At 38.2% G+C, this 23,941-nt stretch overlaps 1 protein-coding gene across 7 annotated transcripts in view; it reads left to right on the top strand.

Annotated features, from left to right (window-relative positions):
* IFT88 (intraflagellar transport 88) overlaps positions 1-23,941 on the top strand; it is a 76,082-nt gene that overhangs the window by 12,333 nt on the left and 39,808 nt on the right. For 4 of the 7 annotated variants that reach the window (XM_057532941.1, XM_057532940.1, XM_057532938.1 and 1 more), the window contains exons 4-13: positions 2,464-2,520; positions 3,647-3,700; positions 4,309-4,372; positions 5,042-5,111; positions 8,579-8,669; positions 9,842-9,946; positions 11,867-11,969; positions 13,042-13,156; positions 15,014-15,245; positions 16,212-16,282. In XM_057532941.1, coding sequence (XP_057388924.1) covers positions 2,464-2,520; positions 3,647-3,700; positions 4,309-4,372; positions 5,042-5,111; positions 8,579-8,669; positions 9,842-9,946; positions 11,867-11,969; positions 13,042-13,156; positions 15,014-15,245; positions 16,212-16,282 — 962 coding nt within the window. The remainder of the gene's footprint in view (positions 1-2,463; positions 2,521-3,646; positions 3,701-4,308; positions 4,373-5,041; positions 5,112-8,578; positions 8,670-9,841; positions 9,947-11,866; positions 11,970-13,041; positions 13,157-15,013; positions 15,246-16,211; positions 16,283-23,941) is intronic. The other 3 variants (XM_057532943.1, XM_057532939.1, XM_057532942.1) reach the window with 2 other exon arrangements.

Genomic DNA, 23,941 nt, shown 5'->3' with positions numbered 1-23,941 from the left:
TGAGGGTGCAAGGTGAAGAAAGGAGGCAACATAGGATCCAGTCCACCTAAGAGATGATTCCAGTGCCAAAAATAAAACCCAGAAGAACGGATCTAGTCATTAGTGAGTAGTTAAAAAGAAAAATGGTCTCTTTCCTTCAATTTGTTCTCACAGAAAAATATTGCTGAGACCCACATCCTTCCTTTTCATGTTTTTCCAAGACCTGTTATCTGTCAATTAGGTCAAGTTTGGTAATGGTTTTGTTCAAATTTTCTATATTTTTACTGATTTTTTGGGGGGAGGGGGAACTACAGTTCTATTAATGAGAAAAATGGTCAAATCTTACACTGTGATTGTGGTTTTCTTTCTTTTTTTTAGGCTTTTGATTTATATATTTGGAGGAAAGACATTTAGAATTGTTATATTTTTGTGTTAAATTGACCCTTTTATTGTTATAAAATGTCCTGTCTCTAGTAATGCTGTTTGTCTGTTTTGTCAAATATTAGTATATTGCTAGAGCTACTCAAGCTCTCTTTTGTCTAGTGTTTACATTGTATGTCTTTCCCATCTTTTTGCTTCCAGTATTCTCATATCTATATATTTAAGATGTATTTCTTATTAGCAGCATGAATAGAGCTCTGGGTTTTTTGTTTTTGTTTTAATATTGTCAGATAATCTTCTTCTTTTAGTCTATTTACACTTAATGAAATTACTGATTTGGTTTAAATTTGTTGCCTTAGTATTTGCTTTTTGTTTTTTCCTGCCTTTTTCATGTTTCATTTTCTCTCCTTTCTTATCTTGTTTTGTTTGATTATTTTTTATTATTCCATTTCTCCCTCTGTTATCTTGGGAGCTTACATTCTTTAGCCATTTTTTAGTGTTTTTGTAAAGATTACAATACTCATCTTTAACTTATCAAAGTCTAGTATTATTTAGTATTTTACTACTTTCTGGACAATGCCAGAATTTTACGTTATTTTCAGTTTTCAGTTCTAGAATTTCCATTTATCCATTTTTTATAGTTTTTAGTTCTCTACTGAAATTGTCATCTTGTCTTTTAATTCGCTGAACATATTGACCATAGTTGTGTTAAAGCCTGTGTCTGATGTTTCCATCGCATGTTTCCCCTTCTGCCTGTCTTTCCATTTATTTCTCTTGGTTTTGGTTAGGTAGTCTTGCTCCTATGTGTCTGGTTGTTTTTAATTGAATGCCAGGCATTGTAAATGAAGATTTTTAGAGATAATTTAAGGCTGTATGTCTGTGCTGTCTAGTGTGATAGCCACTAGCCACATGTGACTATTTATATTTAAATCATTTAAAAGTAAGTAAAGTTTTAAAATCCAGATCCTATTGCCTGAGCCACATTTCAAATGCTCAACAGCCACATGTGGGTAGTGGCTGCCTTATCAGGACAGGTATCTTTTACTAGAGAGAATTTACTTTTGCTTATGGCCTCAGAGATGCAAGGAATCCTGAATCACCTCAAGCCAGTTGAGTTTGAGATGATTCTAAATTGGGCTCAGGTCTTAAAAGGGCTGGTGTCCTTCTGATTTCCCTTCCAGTCTGAGTGTAGCCTTTGGAGGTCAGTCAAGTCTGAATACTGGAGGATTCCCAGGGCTGCCACCTCAGCAGGCCCAGCTCCAGGGTTTATGTCTTCAGCCCTGTCTTCTGTAAAAAGCTCTGTTCAGCCTTGCGGCCTGGCCTTCCGCATTAACAGACACCCCTGGGAGAAGAGCAGCCCAGATGCAGCTCAGTCCTCAGTCTTCCCTTCTGTTCCTCAGCTTGAGGCCTTGTAATTCCTCATGGCCTTGATGGTTCTCTAACGTATCTAAACTGATTTTTTGCAAAAATATTTTTGTCCCCAGCTGCCTTAGTTGTTCTTAGAGGGAGAGATGTTTAAAACAGCGGTCCGTCAAGCCAGAAGTAGAACTCCTCTAAGAATGATGTTTTAATCAAATACTTAAACAAAGATGCCCAACAGCTAACCTGTTTAGCGTACTTTCTCACCTCTGTGGTCCTGTTTGATTCCAGTTACAACTTTGTGATCAACATACTTTGTATCTTTATTTCAGAGATGAGAACATTTAGGTTCAAAGAGGTAAAATAAACAAGCAAGTAGAGGGAGAGCTGAGATTCAACCCCAGATTCCCTGAGATCCTCTGTCTGTTGTTAGACCCAGCGTCTGGCAGTGATAATCATGCAAAATGAATGGTAGGCGTGACCGTGAAGACTCATCTGTCTTATTGGCCCCTCAGGTCATTCTAAAGTCCCTTTTCTCCTTTAAAATGAGTTCCAGAATAGGTCTCCTTCCTGATACTTAAAATACTTGAGCTCTTTAATATTTAGAATAATTTAAAAGAAATTATTCTAAATATTATATAAATATTTCTCTATTGATGAGCCTATATTTTCTATTTCTTTTCCAGTATTCTATTATATAACTTAATCTGAATTCTATTAACTATGTTTTTTTTCCTCCCCAAGATAACTGCTAAAATACCAAGCACAGCAGTTGGTAGACCTGTAGCTACTGGATGTGGGGTAGGTTTTCTTAAGCTGAAGATATGAAGATGCATTTTCTCATACATAAGTTCAGTTTAGGCAGGTAGTTCTAAATAAGTTTGGCTACCTTTCAGCCCATGACCTGGATATATTTTCCATTTTGGTTAGTGATGAACATTATAAATTGTTGATTAATAGGTTTGAATATTCTAGTCATTTTGGTTTAAATATAACAAAATATTTTATTGTCTTTTCCTACCTGTAAACCTTGTGTTTGTTGATTGACTTCGTTTCATTTTCTATATAATATAACCAAGTGTCATGTGTATTCCATTCGTATATCTTATGTGAGGTTAGATGTTATTTAAACATAATGTTTATAATTTTTAAAAACTTAGTGATTAATACATGAAAAAATAAAATTTAAGAAAAACTTCAGAGGCATATAATTGGGTCTTGCTTTTATTTGAGATCGTTGGAGGAAAGATGCTATATTAAAATCCATAAAAGAAAATCTTTTAAATCTTGCCCAAAATACCTACAATTTGGATATTTTAGCTTATGTGAAATAATAGAGGAATGGGAGAAAAGTGGAGGAATGAGGTGAAATAGTTTTTCTTAGTCTTTATGATAATATTTCTTAGGGGTCATGAAAATGGTTTTAGAACCTAGAGGTCCCAGGCACTTGCCTTCCAAGTGTCCCTTCCTGTGAATGAAGAAAGTGGCCTTATACGTTATATAACAGTGTATCATGTGACGCATACGTTTATTAATCAACCAAAGCAGGTATCACTCATAAATTTGGTTTTTGGTGATGTTTCGGAATAGGAGACAGCCAGCTTTTCTGTGAAGGGCCCTGTGGTTTAGGCTCTTTGGAACCCGGCTCAGCATTCCCAGAGAGGCAGCCACAGACGATGTGCAGGCAAAGGGACTGCGGCTGTGTCCCAGTACAAAGGCTGAGGGTTGTTGTTTGCCAATGCCTGTTTTAGAGTTTTATTGTTTGATCCTATATCCTCAGGAGATAAATGGAAAAAAATTATGTTTAGGTTTACTTGCCAATAGAACGAAGGAAAAAAAGTTATAAAGAAAACTTTTATACTTTGGTTTATAAAATTAAATGTAGGCCTTTTTTGGAATCGTTTTAACTTAGTTTTTTGTTTACTAGTCCAAGACATCCCTGGCATCGTCAATGGGAAGACCAATGACAGGGGCTGTTCAGGTATCTCCATTGTGTGGGTGTTCATTTTGGGCCTTCCTGTGACTTAGAATATTATTACCAAAGTGTTTTTAAGTTGTTACTTATATAGTGACCCTGGTTCTTTAAACTGTGGGCTAAAGTTTGGACCGTTTGAAATCTTTGGTGGCAAAGTCTCTTTGGATTTATTTACTCAGGTCTCAAATGAAATCCCACGGGGAATGGACATAGGCCTGATAGTTTGCTTGTAGGATGTACTCTGGGACCTACTTTTCCTTTGCTGTCATTTACAGCAGTTTCTGCGGTTTCTCTCTTAGGCATATAGGAGACCAACCAAAAGTAGGGGAGTAGCCAGCTACTAAGCTGCATAAGGTACTACCTAAAAATCCTTAAGAGTGCTTTTCTTTTCAAACTGGGAGTAAGTCCAGTTACACAAGGAATCAAAATTTGACAGAGGAAAGGTGAAGTGCAGACAGGCTGGCACATGAGGAGGTGGGAGCCCGGAGCAAGCCGGCAGGGGACGGAACCAGTGTTACACGCTGGGCTGTATTATGACGTGTGTCGTGCAGCTCTGCAAGTAAGAGGCAGGTGTTATTTAAGAATGCTCTTTAAATGACGCTTGTTCTCCTAAGGATGGAGTTACTAGACCCATGACGGCAGTGAGAGCAGCTGGTTTTACCAAAGCAGCTTTGAGAGGTTTGTTCTATTTCAGCTACTAATTTTTTCACATCTTTAAATTTTTTAAATGTTTTTGTATGTGTAAATATATTACCATATTAAATAAAGTCTAACATGCCGTTGATTATTTTAGGTACCATTAAGAAAGGAAAGGGGTGATGAAAATGTTCTGCCTCCCAGTTGAGGTGGTAGTTACACTGGCATGTAATCTGTCAAAATGTACCGAGTTCTACATCTAAAATTTGTATGTGAGTTAGAGCTAAAGAATTAAAGGTGAAAATAGTATTTAAATATATGATAAGTTAAATAATAATTTTTAAATAAAATTGTTGTGACAAAAATTAATGATTATTATACCAGTAATGGAAAATTAAAAGGCTCATACCAGGTTATTACTCACATGATTGACCATTTAGAGTTCATAATAGGGATAGTTTACTATGGGGGAGAAATAAATACTGAGAGATATTTATTTTTGTTTTTACATGGTAACACACAGTTTTATTTACATGGTTTTATGTATGTTAAAAATCTTACCAGTTTCTCAATATGCAAAATATTTATGAAAGCATAAAAAATGTCCATTCCATTTAATAAATAGGTAAATTAAATAGCATGTGCGCGGTTTCATATCCCTTCAGTTGTGCTGGATTGAGCACTAAACGTGAACTCTTGACTGTGTCTCAGGCTCTGCGTTCGACCCCCTCGGTCAGTCGCGGGGCCCTGCACCGCCCCTGGAGGCCAGGAACGAAGACAGGTATGCAAGTCCTGTGCTGCTCTGCTGTGGTTGTTGCATGTTCTTAACTTTTACTTCTCAAGTACATAATTCTTACATATTTGAAAAGTTTATGTCAGCAGAATAGTAACCAAAGCGTCATCCCTGGTTCGCGGAACTAGCAAAAGAATCAAGTCTCAGAAAAGCAGCCCTGTGTGTTCCATGCAGTTTTACTGTAATATTATTGACTTGAAGATGTGTCTTATTTTTATACGTGCCAATATTGATTCTCTTGAAGGCCAAATGGGGTTGTACATGTAATAAGATATTCTTATTTTAAAAGGATATTTCAAAGAAAAAAATTAAGAAAATGTATGTTAGTTTGTCATATTGATATTGAGAAATATAATTTTTTATAGAATTAACTTAGTTTTGTGCCATTGACTAGAGAGTAGCTAAAAAGCTACGGTGTAGGGCTTCCCTGGTGGCGCAGTGGTTGAGAGTCTGCCTGCCAATGCAGGGGACACGGGTTCGAGCCCTGGTCTGGGAAGATCCCACATGCCGCGGAGCAACTGGGCCCGTGAGCCACAACTACTGAGCCTGCGTGTCTGGAGCCTGTGCTCTGCAACAAGAGAGGCCGCGATAGTGAGAGGCCCGCGCACCGCAATGAGGAGTGGCCCCCACTTGCCGCAACTAGAGAAAGCCCTCGCACAGAAACGAAGACCCAACACAGCCATAAATAAATAAATAAATAAATAAATAAATAGATGTATACAAAGTTGTTAAGAGAATAGATCTTAAAAGTTCTCATCACAAGAAGAAAAAACAATTGTAATTAAAAAAAACACAAACTACGGTGTAAATTCAACTGTGTACATTTACTGATATCTAAGCACCATTAGATTTTACAAATAGTGAAAGCAGCCAGCATGTACCGAGCGCTCACTGTGCGATCCCTGCGTGCCCTGCGCTGTGCACGAGCGCCCCGAGAAGACCGAGCTCTCGTGTCATCAGTTCAGGGGGAGGGGAGCGTGGAGAGCTCGCTGGGTCAGGCTAGTGGACGGCAGGACTGAGACGTGAACCCAGGCGGTCTGCTTCCAGGGCTCATGATTTTAGATTGGAATTCTTAAAACCGGTGTTTGGGCTATTGTATAAATTGCATAATTTCCTTTTTTGACTAATAAGGAACTTCTATAGAACGTCAGTTTACTTTGTATCCTAGTTAATGACAGCAAGTTTGCTAATAAATACATGTTATCTTAAGTATGCCATTTAGGATCCTTTCAGCTGCTAACAGCTGAAAACATCAGGAAAAACACACACAACAAGAATGTTTTATTATCTCCCATAACAGGAGGTCTGGAGGATGGTTAATTTAACTGCTCAATAACCTCACGCTGGTTCAGCTTCTTTCTGATTCTCTTGGCTCTTCTCCAGAGCCTGCCCATCCTCATGATTCCAGGAGGGCCGTGGGAGTTCAGAACCTTCCTGCAGTTGATAAAACCTAGAGTCAGAAGGAAGGTGCTCAGTCTTAGGTCCCCTTTGAAGAGCAGGGATCTTTCCGGGAGACATCTGCCCCAGGTAGACGCGTCTTCATTTCTCATTGGCCAGAAGTTCATCACACGCGCCTGATGGACCCAGACATTAGGCAGGAGGGTGAGGCTCTCCTGTAGCCTAGCTTCCACGTGCGGGGACGCAGGGCGGCGGCAGGCTCCTGTGGAGGCGCCCAGCAGTGTCTGCGCAGGGTTCATTCTCCTGGCGGCTGGTAGGGACGGGGTAGTGACTTCCACTGTCTTCATCAAATTCTCTTACAGAGTTTTAGCGTTACGTTTTTATATTGATATTTTAGGCTTAATGATAACAACCTGTAAGCAACATTTAAAGACATTTATTAGAGTGTTTCAGACAGCTTGAAAATAGAATTCTGTACTTTGAATTCGGAACTTTCTAACCTTTAGAAAGCCACCATCTATTATTAGAATTTTGCAATCTCTATAAACTAATAAAATATGTTGTCTTAATCCCAGGTTTTACTGAAGAATACGATTTTATAGACAAACCTATACTGTGAAATTTATTCCTGTGTTCTTTTTAAAAGTCCATTTGTAGAGAATTAAGAGAATTGATGTTTACTGTGATATATTTGTAGTAAAAGTTTATTTAGGCAGTGATGTACATTCAGAGTGTTGTGTTTTATTGAAAGAAAGTGGTAGTAAAACAACACTGATGTTGTGTTTGAAACATGGCTGATCCGGGGACACTTCATTTGCTACTAATGAAGTCAGGATTTTAAACTTCCTCACCTTGTTAGAAGTCTCTGTGGTGAGTGGGGCTTCCCTGGTGGCCCAGTGGTTAGAACTCGGTGCTTTCACTGCCATGGCCCCGGGTTCGATCCCTGGATGGGGAACTGAGATGCCACAAGCCACACAGCATGGCCAAAGAAAAAAAAAGTCTCTGTGGTATCTATTTGGTAGTAAATAATTTTTCTCTCTTTTATGGGGACTTCAGTCTTTCTAACCACAGATAAAGTTTTCATTTGCCATAGAATCTGCTTTCCTTTGGGGATGGAAATGCAGCAGCATGGCCCTAGAGTTACCTTATCATGTGTTTAAATCCTGGCTCTGGTACTTAACTAGCTGTATGATCTCAGGCTTAGTACTTAACTTTCTTTTTCTTTTTCTTTTTTTTTTTTTTTTGGCCACCCTGTGTGTCTTATGGGATCTCAGTTCCCTGACCAGGGATCGAACCCGTGCCCCTTGCAGTGGAAGCAGGGAATCCTAACCACTGGACAGCCAATACTTAACTTTCTAAACCTCAGTTTCCCTGTCAGTGAAATGAGATAATGATAGTACTTGTATCAAATATTCTTATGAAGATTAAGTGACATAATTAGGGTAAAGCATTTAGCTCAAAATTAAATTACACTTATGCTAAATAAATGTTAGCTATTTTTACTATTATGAATAATTATATAATGTAGTTATTAAAAACAGCGGTACATTTATTCTTTTTTTTTTTTAAAGGATTTTCTTATTTATTTATTTATTTATTTATTTATTTTTGGCTGTGTTGGGTCTTCGGTTCGTGCGAGGGCTTTCTCCAGTTGCGGCAAGCGGGGGCCACTCTTCATCGCGGTGCGGGGACCGCTCTTCATCGCGGTGCGCGGGCCTTTCTCTATCGCGGCCCCTCCCGTCACAGGGCACAGGCTCCAGACGCGCAGGCTCAGCAATTGTGGCTCACGGGCCCAGCTGCTCCGTGGCATGTGGGATCTTCCCAGACCAGGGCTCGAACCCGTGTCCCCTGCATTAGCAGGCAGATTCTCAACCACTGCGCCACCAGGGAAGCCCAAAAACAGCGGTACATTTATTCTTTAAGGCCACTTATATATATCTGTGACTTACTCTTAAAGTTTATAAGCACATGATGGACAATGTTAAAAGTAGGTTAAATTTTGTATGTATTATTAGTGGTTGAATGATTCAAAATATACTTGCTTTTTTCTTTAACAGTCCAGAAGAAAAGATAAGACAATTAGAGAAGAAAGTAAATGAGTTGGTAGAAGAAAGCTGTATCGCTAACAGTTGTGGAGACTTAAAATTGGTGAGTTCATAAACTGATAAGATTCAAGATTATGAAGTGTGTGCATATGTATGTACCTATGTAAGCACATGTATAGATAAATACTTTCATTTTTTTGTGGACTGGGCTTAGAGTTTTCACTGAAATAATTATTTTGAGAACCTGCAGTTGTAACTCTGCTTCATAAACTCTGAAGTCAAAACAATTGGCTGATTTTGTAATTTTTCACATCGGTCATTTAAGGAGGGGAAAAAATTCCGGTGCATCGGTTGGCTAGATTTTGCAGCCTGGTGGGCTGCTGGATGGATCGCACAGCCTGCTGCAGGTGGAGCCCATGGCCCACACACAGCACTAAGGGCTGTTTTCTCATTTAAGCCTGACTGCCCTAAAGTATTTTGTCCTAAGTGAACTGCAAAATCGTGGTTTGCTTCTTGGCAATCCAACTCTGCTGCGTTTTTTTTAATTGAATCTTTTCTCTTAGTTTGCTTTGTTCACATTACTGTGGTCATCATACCACATAAATATAATTTCTGTGACTTAGTTGTCAGATCAATGAATACCATTAGAAAGATTCAGTATAAGCTACTTTTATTGCTCACAGAACCTGTGCTTTTTTATCTAGTTCTAAAATAAAAATCCCATGTTTAATTAATGTGACTGTGGTCAGTCTCTCAGTGGAAATCAATAAAAGGTTCTTGGCATCCTGAGTAAGATCTGAGCAAAACTAAGGATCTGTTGTCGTATTGGGTAGCAGTTATCCATGATCCATGATCCAATGTCTGTATTTTGAGCATCCGAGAAACCAAACAAATCCACCTAAATTCCTACCTCATGAGATTGAATTAAAACACCAAAGATTCAGGAGTTGGGAGGAAAAAGGAAGTAGATAGACATGGTCAGACCTGAAGGGGGTGGGAGGTGAGGTGATGGAGAACCTCGGCGGGGGGCAGGTGTGCTCCAGGTCATAGCCCCCGTGCTTCCTCTTCTTTCCCAGAGAAGACACTCGACCTTTCCATGCGGGAGGAAGAGCTCCCGTTTAAACAATAGAAGGGGAGTTTATGGTAGGAGCACACGGGGCATCAGGGAACCCAGGGGTAATGCAGCCAACCCCTGCTTCCCGCAGACACTTCCCAAATGCACCAAATTCCGTGTGAGTGCTCAAAGGAGTTTACACAGTATACGCTTGATTTCAGGCCTTAGAAAAGGCAAAAGATGCAGGAAGAAAAGAGAGAGTCCTGGTGAGACAACGAGAACAAGTTACAAGTCCAGAAAACATCAATTTGGATTTAACTTACTCAGTAAGTATGAAGTACCTGTTGAGTACAGTTATCTTGGCAAGAATTTATGGATTCCAGAACTCTTTTTTCTTTTTTGTTTCTTGTTTTCTCTTGTTCTTTAAGCCTTATTGGACTTAAGGTGCCCAGAATTAGATTAATAATACTCTTTAGTTCATGGGACCACTCTTATCTTTGGTCTGTACAGTGATCTTCTTTAGTTAGTTAATTAGTCATTTTTAATAATGTAGTAAATACTTGTAAACCTACCAGCCAAGGACTCGTGAGGATTGCTAATATTTGGATTCTATTCAGTGTGGATACTTTAATGAGATTCGTTTTGTTTTGTTTTGAGGTATTATTGGGATACAGTGTTCTGTTAGTTTCAGGTATACAACACGGTGACTTGATATTTGTATATATTATGAAATGATCACCACAATAAGTATAGTTAACATCCGTCACCAAACATAGTTAGAGAGAAAATGGGGTTCTAATTTATTTATTTATTTATTTATTTTTGGCTGTGTTGGGTCTTTGTTGCTGCGCGTGGGCTTTCTCTAGTTGCCGCGAATGGGGGCTACTCTTGGTTGCGGTGCACGGGCTCTAGGCACACGGGCTTCAGTAGTTGTGGCTCGTGCGCCCTAGAGCTCAAGCTCAGTAGTTGTGGCTCATGGGCTTAGTTGCTCCATGGCATGTGGGATCCTCCCGGACCAGGGCTCGAACCCATGCACTGGCAGGGGGATTCTTAACCACTGCGCCACCAGGGAGGTCCCAATAATGAGATTCTAATGTGGACTTTTTGGTCTGTGATTTTAGAGAACTTCAGACTAGGTGAATAAGATAATGTTCTGTGAAGAGAGTAGGGGGAAAAAACCAGCTAATTTCTAGCAAAATTTATTCAATTCTGAAAAGACACTTCTTTGATATTTATACTGCTGTTTAAAAGGGTGTGTTTTCAGTAGGAAAAGTCTTCATACGCTAAACAAGTGGAAAAAAGGACATTAGAACTTAGAATAAGAAGAATTTTTAGATGTTTACTATTTATAGCTAATATTTTTAAATTCCATGGAGTCTTTAGATTTGGGAATAATTTGTGATTATTATTTTTTTTCCTTTAGGAACATAATTTACTGTAACTTAAAGATTTAAATTATAAATTTGCATATAGAGCAGCAATACTGTACAAATTAAGCTTTAAGGTATTCCACATGATGTTTAATTTATATTTACAAAGAGAGTTTGGTCTACTATCTTTCTTATTCCTTTTATTACCAGCAATAGTAATAATACACATTTATTCTTTGTGGGTCTTCCTGAGATTAAAAGATAGCAAATCCATTAATTAGAATACATGGAAAATTAGGTGAAATTTAGAGGAAAGCGCCACCTGTCTTTTTTTAAATAAATTTATTTATTTAATTTATTTATTTTTGGCTGCATTGGGTCTTCGTTGCTGCACGCGGGCTTTCTCTAGTTTCCGTGAGCGGGGGCTACTCTTTATTGCGGTGCGCGGGCTTCTCATTGAGGTGGCTTCTCTTGTTGCGGAGCATGGGCTCTAGGCACGCGGGCTTCAGTAGTTGCGGTACATGGGCTCAGTAGTTGTGGCTCGCGGGCTCTAGAGTGCAGGCTCAGTAGTTGTGGCGCACGGGCTTAGTTGCTCCGTGGCATGTGGGATCTTCCTGGACCAGGGCTCGAACCCGTGTACCCTGCATTGGCAGGCGGATTCTTAAGCACTGCGCCACCAGGGAAGCTCCCACCTGTCTTAATGTTCTTGTTCATATTGTAATGCAAGGTGTTCTCTGTGTACTTCATTGCCTAATGGGTTGGGAATCTTGATAGAAGCATCTAACTTTGCTATAGTATTTTAATCTCTAGAAAGATTATAGGCAAAAGGGGCCTAAAATGATCATTATGTGTCTCTTTGCAATATTTTTTCCTTAGGTTCTTTTCAACTTGGCCAGTCAATATTCAGCTAATGAAATGTATCCTGAAGCACTAAACACCTATCAAGTTATAGTGAAAAATAAGATGTTTAGCAATGCAGGTAAGTGTGTATAATCAGTTTTTCCAATAAGTATAGTTCTTTTGTACTGTTAATTTACAATTTCCTCACTTTATGCTTTCTTATAATGAAATGATCTGTGCTCTGAGCAAATTCATATTTGTGATAGAGGTGCCCTGCTTAAAGATATGAAAATTCACACAAATACAAATGAAGAAATACAGTTGGTATAAGATATATTGCCTAACAGTAAAAGAAAACAGTATTCTATATCACAGGTAGAATGAGCCATGGCAACCTACAGAACATGCTTTCTCTTGTATAATTATCCACAAGAGACTGTTGTTTATATTTAGCATTTATATTGTGTAATTTTTTGGTCTCAGTATTAAAGTATATCAGAATATCATTTTCTTTATTATTTTATTAAACTGTTACATCATATAGTTTAAACCAGGTAAGTGTACTCTTTTTGTTCCTGAGCTACAGGCATCTTCATCCTGGGTCCTGGGGTGGGCCCTGTAGAGTGGAGGGAGGATCCGGATTATGGAGAGCTAATTATTACCTAAGATCCTCCAAGTCCTGGTGAGAAGATGTGAGGGATTATTCGAGTACGAGTTGGAAAGTCTAGACAAGCTTTCTGAGTGGACGTTGCATTTGAGCCGAGTCTCAAGTTTTGTAGAAACACTTTTTCTCATCAATTCATAAATGCTTACTGTAGAAAACGTGGGGAAAAAAGGATAAACTGTACATATTGGAACTCTGGGAGATGCTGGAATAACGTCCAAAAGAAGGTCTCATTTTGAATTATCTAATATTTTTTAAGTCCTATGTTTTCTTAGAAGAACACAACTCCAGTTTTATAATGTCACTCTATTGTTTTCTAGCCGTGTTTCCAGGAATCCATCTGTCTTAAGTTCCAATTCCTTGCAGAAGTTTAGTGTGCACATACATGAAAATAGTATAACTGTTTTAAAGTGAGAATTTTAGTTAATGTCTTAAACTTCATAAGTTGAGAAGACCTTCAAAAAATATAAATTAAGGTCATCTAAAATGTCATAGGAAAAGTGGAAAAAGTAGGATATTATATACTCATTAAATTTTTTTTAATTAGGACGGTTGAAAGTGAATATGGGAAATATTTATTTAAAGCAAAGAAATTATTCCAAAGCCATTAAATTCTACCGAATGGCCTTAGATCAAATTCCAAGTGTCCATAAAGAAATGAGGTAAGTTTGTAAAATTTAAGTGTCGTTCTTCAGAAACAAGGTCACTCTTTTGACCCGTTGCCAGTGGGCTGAGTGCTTTGTGGTATCTGTACATGAGAGGTGTTAGATTCTTGTTGTAGCTGTAGTACTTTGGTCTGTCCCCTTGTGACTACTTGCATGCATTTGTGTGAAGGAAGTTAAAGGTTGAAGGCATAATATGTGATTAGTTGGAATAAAACTAAGCTAATGGGCCTATATAGGGAATAACGCTGCGGGCCATTAGCGCCATAATACAGCTTACTGCCAACACCAAATCAAACCAGTTCTTTAGAACATACCAGACTCCAGAATGCAAGACTGGAAACCAAGACCTCCTTACATTCTTACTACAGCTTGAGAAGGGAAGAGTGAGAGGAAGCGTTACTGTTGAATCTTAGAAGAGGGGGGAAGAGGGGGATGCTGGGATGTTTCCTGTTCTTACAGTATTTCAGGAGCAGAAACAGTAGATTACCTTATGGTCTGGTTATAACTATGGGAACATAAGAGGGTACCAGGATACTTACTGGTCATAATTTCTCCTAGGCACAATACAATGCCTCTGTGAAAGTTAATTTCTTTGTAAATGCCACTTTTCGCAATAATTTGTTTTCGAATTATGCATGATACCTCATTATCATCAACAAATATCTAACTTACAGAGCACAATGCCCTTGAGGTACTTTTAACCCAGGTGAGGCCAAGAATTTGAGCATTTTAGAAAAAGATAATAATATTATATAGTATATGTTAAGTGCTTAACAATCCATAATCAAGAGGTAGTATAGTAATTTAGTTGAAGGAATAATTATTGAGAACAAGAAAGGTCAAGAAAGGCTTAATGAAGGAGGTATACTTGAGTTGGTTACTAAAGTGAAGACAAGTGAAGGGGTAACATTCTCGACAAAGGGAGCACTGTGAGAAGAGTCCGGGAAATACTGTGATCTGCTCAGAGAATTAGGAGTAAAAGGATTTAGTTGAAACGGGGTTATATTGAGGAGTGGTTAGAAATAAGGTAGGATCACATTCATTAGAATGGCTATAATATAGACAGTAATTAGTGTTGAGGAAGATGTAGAGAAATTGGAATCCTCATACGTTGGGGATATAAAATGGCCCAGACACTTTGGAAAATAATTAGGTTGCTTTTTTAAAAATTAAACACAAATTTACCATATGACCAATTCCATTCCTAGGTATATACCCAAGAGAAATGAAAACGTGTTATCACAAAGGATTGTACAGGAATGTTTATAGCAGCATTATTCATAATAGCCAAAAAGTAGAAGCAATCCAAATGTCCATCAGGTAGTCAATGGATAAATAAAATGTGGTATAGCCATACAATAGAATACTATTCAGCAATAAAAAAGGAATGAAGTACTCTTACATGCTGTAATATGGAGGAACCTCAAAAAGATTACGCTAATTGAATGAAGCCAGACACAAAATATCACATATTGTAACTCCATTTATATACAATGTCTAGAAAGGCAAATCCAGAGAGACAGAATGTAAATTAGTGTTTGCCTGGGGCTAGAGGTGAGATCGAGGAATGACTGCAGATGGGCACAGGTTCTCTCTTTGGGGTGATGGAAATGACAGAGTAAGAATGTGGTTATGGTTCCACAACTGTGTTAATATAGCAATAATTATTGAATCATACACTTAAAATAAGTGAATTTTATGATGTGTAAAGTAAACCTCAATATAGCTTTAACAAAACAAAACAGAAAAGAAGTAAAGTGGGAAAGAAAAGAAGGAAATTATTTGTGGAATGTCTTGATTGCCATTCTAGGGAGTTCAGACCTTTAAAGCGAATCCATGTTTATTTTTCTCTAGGATTAAAATTATGCAGAACATTGGAGTTACATTTATTAAAACTGGGCAGTATTCAGATGCCATTAATTCATTTGAGCACATAATGAGTGTGGCACCAAACCTGAAGGCAGGCTTCAACCTAATTCTTAGTTACTTTGCTGTTGGAGATCGAGAAAAAATGAAGAAGGCATTCCAAAAACTGATTGCTGTTCCATTAGAAACTGATGAAGATGGTAAATACATTTCACCAAATGTGAGTATGAAGAAGACTATTATGTAGCCAGCGCCTAATTACCTGTGCTTCTCTGTCTCCAGAAATGAGAAAGTTGGAGTGGATGACGTTTCAGGTTTCTTCCAGCCCTGTATTAATGTGTTTTATCATTTTCATTTGTTATTTAAATTAGGTTGACACCAGGGCTATTGAAATAGGGCTAGAGATTATGGTTAAAACAGACTGCACAGTTTTAGTCAAAAAACAAAAAGGAGAATCTTAGGAAAAATTGTCATTCTTCAATGTTATTTTATATGGAGTCATACCCTGTGCACTTGCCTGTGTTGATACATCACAACGTATAGTAATGTCAGTTTCATAAATTGAACCTGATAGGTCTTCCTGATAGGGTGTAAGGGTGTCGCAGCATAGTGGCTGGCCCCACTACTCAGTACTCAACTCTCCTGGTTCCTCTATATTTAAAATAGCACTAATTATAACAACCTACCGTATAGGGTTGTAAGGATTAAATGAGGTAATGCATGTGAAATGCATAAAATAGTACCTGGAACATAGTAAGTGCTGGGTGGATGTTAACTATTATATATAACTTTCATATTGAGAAAAAGTCATATATGTTGTGAAAGAAATCATCTATGTTTTCAATAGGAAGTAGCAATATGGATCATACTAAGTAATTGATGATCATTAAAGCATTTATATTTGAGTTAAGAATTCATAATATCACACATTTGTACTAACAACCACAGCTTCTTTGTACTTGGCCCTATTCTTTCCAGCCTGACCTTGTATCAACTGCTAGAATCTATGTTAGTTCAGTGGAGAATGTGATAGGTAATCAGAAGTAAGAAGAAAAAGTTTACATAAGGGAAAATAGTTTAGAAAGATTAATATATTCTCCATTTTATACAGCTAGCCTAGTGGTGGGGTTGATTAGAAATCTAGTTCTTGATTCTTACTTCTGAATCACTCATTTTTTTCCCCCAGGATGACCCACATACTAATTTAGTGATTGAAGCTATAAAAAATGATCATCTAAGGCAAATGGAACGTGAAAGGTAATATTTTGGGCACTTCATGATTAAAACTTAATAATGTAGTCTTAACTTCTGTAAGAGAGTTGAATATGCATTCTGATTATTTCTTTCAGAACTTGTATTCAATATATTTCTTGAATAGTGCTGTCGTTTCACCATTTCTATACTCGATGGGATTCTTTTTTCTCCTTCAATATAATCTCAGTCCTCATGCTAATCCCAATTATTATTACTCAGTTACTCTTACTATTTCTCTGTAATTTGCTTTCCCTCTGCCTCTGGTGCAATATTAGAACTTTGTTCATATTACCTTTGTTCAAAAATTTATGTCTCTGTGTATCTTTATCATGGCCCCCAATTAAATTTCAACTTCCAAAGACAAAATTCTTTTTATTTATTTCATTTCTTCCTTTCTCCGATATGGTACCTAGTCTCTGTCAAGTATGGCTTGCACCTTCTAATATTTATTGAATATGCAACAGGTATCTTAGAAGTTACATCACATCACAGAGGGCTCTTAGTTTGTTTGTTTGTTTTTTAATTGTGATAAAATACACATAAAATTTATCTTAATCAAGATATGTAATTCTTCATTTCAAAGGTAGTGTTAGGTGCATTCACGATGATTTGTAGCCAGTCTCCAGAACTCTTTTTATCTTCCAAACTGCAGCTCTGTACCCACTGAACAACTCCCATCCCCCTCCCCCAGCTCCTGGCAGCCACCACTCTGCTTTCTGTCTATGAACGTGACCTGCTCTAGGGACCTCATGGAAGTGGAATCACGGTACTGTCTGTTTGTGACTCGCTTTTCATCCACGGTGTAGCCGGTGACAGGATTTCCTTCCTTTTTAAGGCTGAATAATATTCCATTGTGTGGATGGAGGGCCCTTAATCTTTAGGATTTAGTTTAACAGTAAAAATTAAACTTACACTTCTGGGAAGATGGAGCAGATGTACTTTTCCATGTTCTTCCCGCTAAGTACAAATAAAAACCCCGGAAATTGTATATACAACAAAATGAGAAGAAAGGTAGAGAGAAGAGGGCAGATCATCAAGGGACCCGGGGGCTTGAGGAACAGCATGGCAGTGATTCCCCTCACATTTCCCAGACTCGGAGCTGAAGAAGCTGGCAGTCAGAAAGCCAGGGGCTGCATTTTTAAAAAAGGCTCTAAGAAAAGCCAGAGGACAAGGTGAGGGGTAGGCTAGCAAGACAGAAAACTTTCAGACAAAGGCCACGGAAAAAAGCTGTGGTCCCACCCCCACACATGCCAGCGACAGCCAAGTGGCTGCCTAGACTTCCGCCCTCCCAAGGCTGTACGGAGACACTCAGCACCCCAGCAGACCCAGTGGGGAGCAGGACTTTAATCCCCAAGGCCCTCATGGGGCCCCGCCACTCTGACTCTGTGGTGTGGTGGACAGCACGTGGGGAGCCTGGAGCTCCACCCCACCCAGCAGTACAGGGCGCTCTGGACCCTCCCTCCTGCGTGGTGTCAGAGGGGCAGTGGGGAACCAGGGCCTCGGTCATCACTCAGCTGTAACAAGGCCACCCCACCATGGTGTCAGTAGGGACCGGGGGACGCAGGGGCTCCCATCCCACCCAGGAAAAGCAAGGGCCTCCTCCCATGTGGGTGTCAAAGCAGGCTGTGTGGCGAATATGGGCTTCTCCCCTTATCTGGCATGTGATGCGGTGGTGTCTCTTCTTTCCCTGCTGCAGTGGTGTCAGGAAAGACAGCTAAAACAGAAGATTTAAATAAAATTCAGTCTTTTTTTCTCTACGTCAATTTTCATTTTTTCACAATAAAATACAAAAGCATTCAGCTCTTTAAAGTATATCACTTGGGGCTTCCCTGGTGGCGCAGTGGTTAAGAATCCGCCTGCCGATGCAGGGGACACGGGTTCGAGCCCTGGTCCAGGAAGATCCCACATGCCATGGAGCAACTAAGCCCATGTGCCACAACTACTGAGCCTGCACTCTAGAGCCCGCGAGCCACAATTACTGAGCCCACGTGTGCCACAGCTGCCTGGAGCCCATGCTCCGCAACAAGAGAAGCCACCGCAATGAGAAGTTTGCACACCACAAGGAAGAGTAGCCCCCACTCGCCACAACTAGAGAAAGCCCATGCACGGCAACGAAGACCCAACGCAGCCAAAAATAAAATAAATAATTAAAAAAAAAATAACAATATAAAATACATCACTTGCCCAAATCCTCAGAATCAGGGTGAAAGTAGTATTGAAGAACCTGAATGAACATTTTTTTATTTTTACTTTTTTTTTTTTTAACAATGGAGCCAGGGTTTTTTTTTTTTTTTAATTTTATTTATTTATTTTATTTATTTATTTATTTATTTATTTATTTTATTATTATTTTTTTTAATGATATTCTTGTCTGCTTACATTCTTTTTATGTATGTATGTATGTATGTATGTATGTATGGCTGTGTTGGGTCTTCGTTTCTGTGCGAGGGCCTTCTCTAGTTGCGGCAAGTGGGGGCCACTCTTCATCGCGGTGCGCGGGCCTCTCACCATCGCGGCCTCTCCCGTTGCGGAGCACAGGCTCCAGACGCGCAGGCTCAGCAATTGTGGCCCACGGGCCCAGCTGCTCCGCGGCATGTGGGATCTTCCCAGACCGGGGCTCGAACCCGTGTCCCCTGCATTGGCAGGCAGACTCCCAACCACTGCGCCACCAGGGAAGCCCTATTTTTACTTTTTTATTGAAATGTAGTTGATTTACTATATATATGTTTATTTTAGATTCTTTTCCATAGGTTATTACAAGATACTGAGTATAGTTCTCTGTGCTATGCAGTAGGTTCTTATTGGTTATCTATTTTATTTTTTTTATTTTTAAAAATTTATTTATTATTTATTTTTGGTTGCATTGGGTCTTCGTTGCTGTGTGCAGGCTTTCTCTAGTTGTGGCGAGTGGGGGCTACTCTTCATTGCGGTGTGCGGGCTTCTTATTGCGATTGCTTCTCTTGTTGCAGAGCATGGGCTCTAGGCACGTGGGCTTCAGTAGTTGTGGCACGCGGGCTCAGTAGTTGTGGCTCGCGGGCTGTAGAGCCCAGGCTCAGTAGTTGTGGCGCATGGGCTTAGTTGCTCCACAGCATGTGGGATCTTCCCGGACCAGGGATTGAACCGGTGTCCCCTGCATTGGCAGGCGGATTCTTAACCGCTGCACCACCAGGGAAGTCCCAGTTACCTATTTTATATATAGTAGTGTGTATATTTTAATCCCAAACTCCTAGTTTATTACCCCTCTTCCCCTTTGGTAACCATAAGTTTATTTTCTATGCCTGTGAGTCTGTTTCTGTTTTCTAAGTAAGTTCATTTGTATCATTTTTTTAGATTCCATGTAGAAGCAATACCGTATGATATTTGTCTTTGTCTGACTTACTTCACTTAGTATGATAATCTCTAGGTCCACCCATGTTGCTGCAAATGGCATTATTTCATTCTTTTTTTTAATGGCTGAGTAATATTCCATTGTGTATATATACCACATCTTCTAAAATTCAGTCTTATAATGTAAAAATGTCCAAGTTTCTTTTTCTTTGTTTTTTTTGGCTGTGTGGTGGCTTCCGGGGGGTCTCAATTCCCTGACCAGGGATTGAACCTGGGCCACGGCAGTGAAAGCCTGGAATCCTAACCACTGGACAACCAGGGAATGTCCAAGTTTTGATCAAGAATCACTCGTCATACCAAGAACCAGGAAGATCTCAAACAGTGAAAAAAGATAGTCCATAGATGCCAACACTGAGATGTCAGAGATGTTAGAATTATCTGACAAGTTTTAAAGCAATCATGATAAAAATGCTTGAACAAGCAATTATGAACACACTTAAAACAAATGACAAAATAGCCTCAGAAAAGAAATAGAGTCTCAGCAAAGAAATGATATAAAGAAAAACCAAATGGAAATTTTAGAACTGAAAAATATAACAGCTGAAATGAAAAGCTCAGTGGAGGGACTCAACAGGAGAATGAAGGGGAGCCAGGAGAGATTTGGTGACTGGAAGAGAAAATGGAAATTATCCAATCTGAACAAATAGATAAAACAGACTAAAAACCAAAATAACCAGCGCCTCAGGGATCTCTGGGACTATTACAAAAGAACCAACATTTGTGTCATCAAGTCTGGGAAGGAGAGGTGAAAGGGATTAGGCTAAAGAAATAATAGCTGATAACTCCCTAAATTTGGCAAGGAAAATAAACTTACAGTACAAGGAGCTGAAGAAATCCCAAGGAGGATAAACCCAAGAAAATCCATGTTATGATATATCATGATTAAACTTCTGAAAATTAAAAACACGAAGTCTTTTTTTCTTAAAATATTTATTTTATTTATTTGGCTGTGCCAGGTCTTAGCTGTGGCATGCGGGATCTTTGATCTTCTTTGAGGCTTGCCGGCTCCTTAGTTGTGGCATGCGAACTCTCAGTTGTGGCATGTGGGATCTAGTTCCCTGACCAGGGATTGAACCCAGGCCCCCTGCCTTGGGAGTGTGGAGTCTCAAACCCTGGGCCAAAAGGGAAGTCCCTAAAATCACAAAGTCTTGTAAGGAGGCAGAGAAAACAACCCATAAGGGAAAAGCAATTAGAATGACAATGGGAAAGTCTTAAATCAATAACCTAAGCTCCCAGCTTAAGAACCTAGAAAAAGTATAAAATAATTAAGCTGTAAGGATGTATTGTACAGCACAGGGAATATAGCCAATATTTTGTAACTATAAATGGAATATAACCTTTAAAAATTGTGAATCACTATGTTGTATGCCTGAAACTTACATATATAAGTTTCAGGGGTTTTATATATATATATATATATATTAATATTTTTCAGGTATTATATATTTTATATATATATAATGTACATCAACTATACCTCAATTAAAAAATAAAGAACCTAGAAAAAGAAGAGCAAAATCAACCCAAAAGAAGCAGAAGGAAAGAAAGAATAAAAGAACAGAAATCATTGGCACTGAAGAGAGAAACAATACAGAACATCAGTGAAACAGCTGATTCTTTGAATAGATCAGTAAAGTTAACAAACTTCTAACAAGACTGATGAAGGTAAAAGAGAGAAGACCCAAATTACTAGTATTAGGAACAAAATAGTAGCTATCACTACAGACCCTGCAGACATCAGAAAGATATTAAGGAAATACTACAGACAACCCTGTACACAGGGTTGTAAATTTGAAACTTAGACAAAATGGACCACTTTCTTAAAAAATACAAACTACCACAACTCACTTAATATGAAATAGATCGTTTGAATAGCCCTTTGAATGTTAAGGAAATTGAATTTATAAGGCAAATCTCCAGACCTATATGGTTTTACTAGAGAATTCTAGAAAATGTTTAAAGAAGAATAAACATCATTTCTATACAGTTTCTTCCAGAAAATAGTTCATTTTATGAACTAGTATTACCTTGATATCAAAATAAAACAGAAGAGACAGAAAACTACAGAAAAATATCTTATGACTATAGATTAAAAATTCTCAAGAAAATATTAGGAAACCAAAAATACTAACAAAATAGGAAAAGAATTATGCACCATGACTAATTGGGATTTATCCCAAGACTACAAGATTGGTTTACCATCTAAAATTCAATTAATATGATACAGGATATCAGTAGAACAAAGGACAAAAGCCACATGATCATCTCAGTAAACCAAAAAAAAAAAGGAAAAATTGGAGGGGAACAAAATCCAAAATCCATATTGGATTTTGTTTAACAAACAAACAAAACTTCAGCAAGCTAGGAGTAGAAAGGAGGTTGCTCCATCTGATAAAGGACATCTATGAAAAACCCACAGTTTCACATTATAGTACTTAATGGTGAAAGACAGAAAGAGAAGTAACTAAAAGACTTACTTATCCAGATTGGAGAGAAGTAAAACTTATCTCTGTTTAAAGATCACATGTAGAAGATCCTAAGGAACGCACTAAAAAAATTTACTACTGATAAACGAGTTCAGCAAGGTTCCAGAGTAAAAGATAAACATGCAAGAATCAACAGAATACTATAGAAGTGTGGTACACAGTGCTAGTGAGCTATCTGAAAATACCGTAGAGGGGTGGTACACACTGCTAGTGAGCTATCTGAAAATGAAATCAATTACATTTACAGTAGCATAAAAAATAATTTATTAGGAGTAAATTTAACAAATGAAATGCAAAACTTGTACTCTGAGAACTGTAAAACATCATTGGAAGAAATGCTAAATAAATGGAAAGAGATCACATGTTTATGGATAGGCACTTAGTATTGCTAAGATGGCAGAGCTCCCCAGATTACAGATTCAGTGTAATCCCTATCAAAATCCCAGTAGTGTTTTTGCAGAAAGTGACAAGTTGATCCTAAAATTCATATGGAAATGTAAGGAATCCAGAATAGCCAAAACAATGTTGAAAAAGAATAGAAAAGTTCGAGGACTCAAGCTACAAAGCCACACTAATTAAGACAGTGTGATAATACTTTATGTTAGAAGCATAAAGACATACATAAAAGTCAGTGGGATGGAATTGAGAGTCCAGAAATAAACTCTTACATTTATAGTCAATAAAACTGTCAGGACAATTCCATGGGGAAAGGATAGTCTTTTCAGCAAATGGTGCTGGAACAATTGAATGTGCTCATGCAAAAGAATGAAGTTGGACTTCTCTTTCACACCATACAGAAAAATTACTTCAAAATGGATCATAGACCTGAAAGTAAGAACTAGAATTACAAAATTCTTAGAAAAAAAAAACATAGAAGTAAATATTATTGACCTGTGTTAGGCAGTGGTTTCTTAGGTATGAAAACAATAGGTAAATAGAAAAAATAGGTAAATTGGACTTCACCAAAATTAAAGATTTTCGTTCTTCAAAGTACACCATCAAGAATGTGAAAAAAAAAAAAAAGAATGTGAAAACAACCTAATGAATGGGAGAAAATATTTGCAAGTCATGTATCCAAGAAGGGACCTACTTCTGCAGTACATAGAAGAACTCTTCCAACTCACTAATAAAAAGGCCAAAACCTAATTAAAAATATACAAAGGATATGAATAGACATTTTTGCAAAACAGATATTCAAATGGCAATAAGCACATGAAAAGATGCTTAACTTCAGTACTCACTAGGGACATGCAACTCAAAACTGCAATGAGATAGCACTTCACACCCACTAGTGTGACTGAATCAAAAAGATAGATAACGTGTTGATGCGGATGTGGAGAAGTTGAAACCTTATATGCTGATGGTGGAAATGTAAACTGGTACAGCCACTCTGGAAAAGTCTGGAAGTTCTTCATAGACTTAACGTATGACCCAGCAATTTGTCTCCTAGATACATACCCAAAAGAAATTAGAGCATACATCCACATAATAACATAATAAGTTATACAGGAATATTCATAGCAACATTATTCGTATCCAGAAAGTGGAAACAACCCAAATGTCCACAACTGATGAATGGGTAAAAAATATATGATCCATCCATGCAATGGAATATTATTTAGCCATAAAATGAATGAAATACTGACATATGTTACAGTACACATGAACCTTGAGGACGTTATGATAAAGTGAAAGAAGCCAGTCACAAAAGACCACATATTCTATGATTCCATCTATAAAATGAAAGGTGAAGATTAGGCAAATCTATAGAGACGTGTAGTAGTTCAGT

This window comes from Balaenoptera acutorostrata, chromosome 18, assembly GCF_949987535.1.
Source record: "Balaenoptera acutorostrata chromosome 18, mBalAcu1.1, whole genome shotgun sequence".
Taxonomy (NCBI): Eukaryota; Metazoa; Chordata; class Mammalia; order Artiodactyla; family Balaenopteridae; genus Balaenoptera; species Balaenoptera acutorostrata.
Note: the sequence above shows the minus strand (reverse complement) of the source record. Positions and strands in the feature narration are given on the sequence as shown.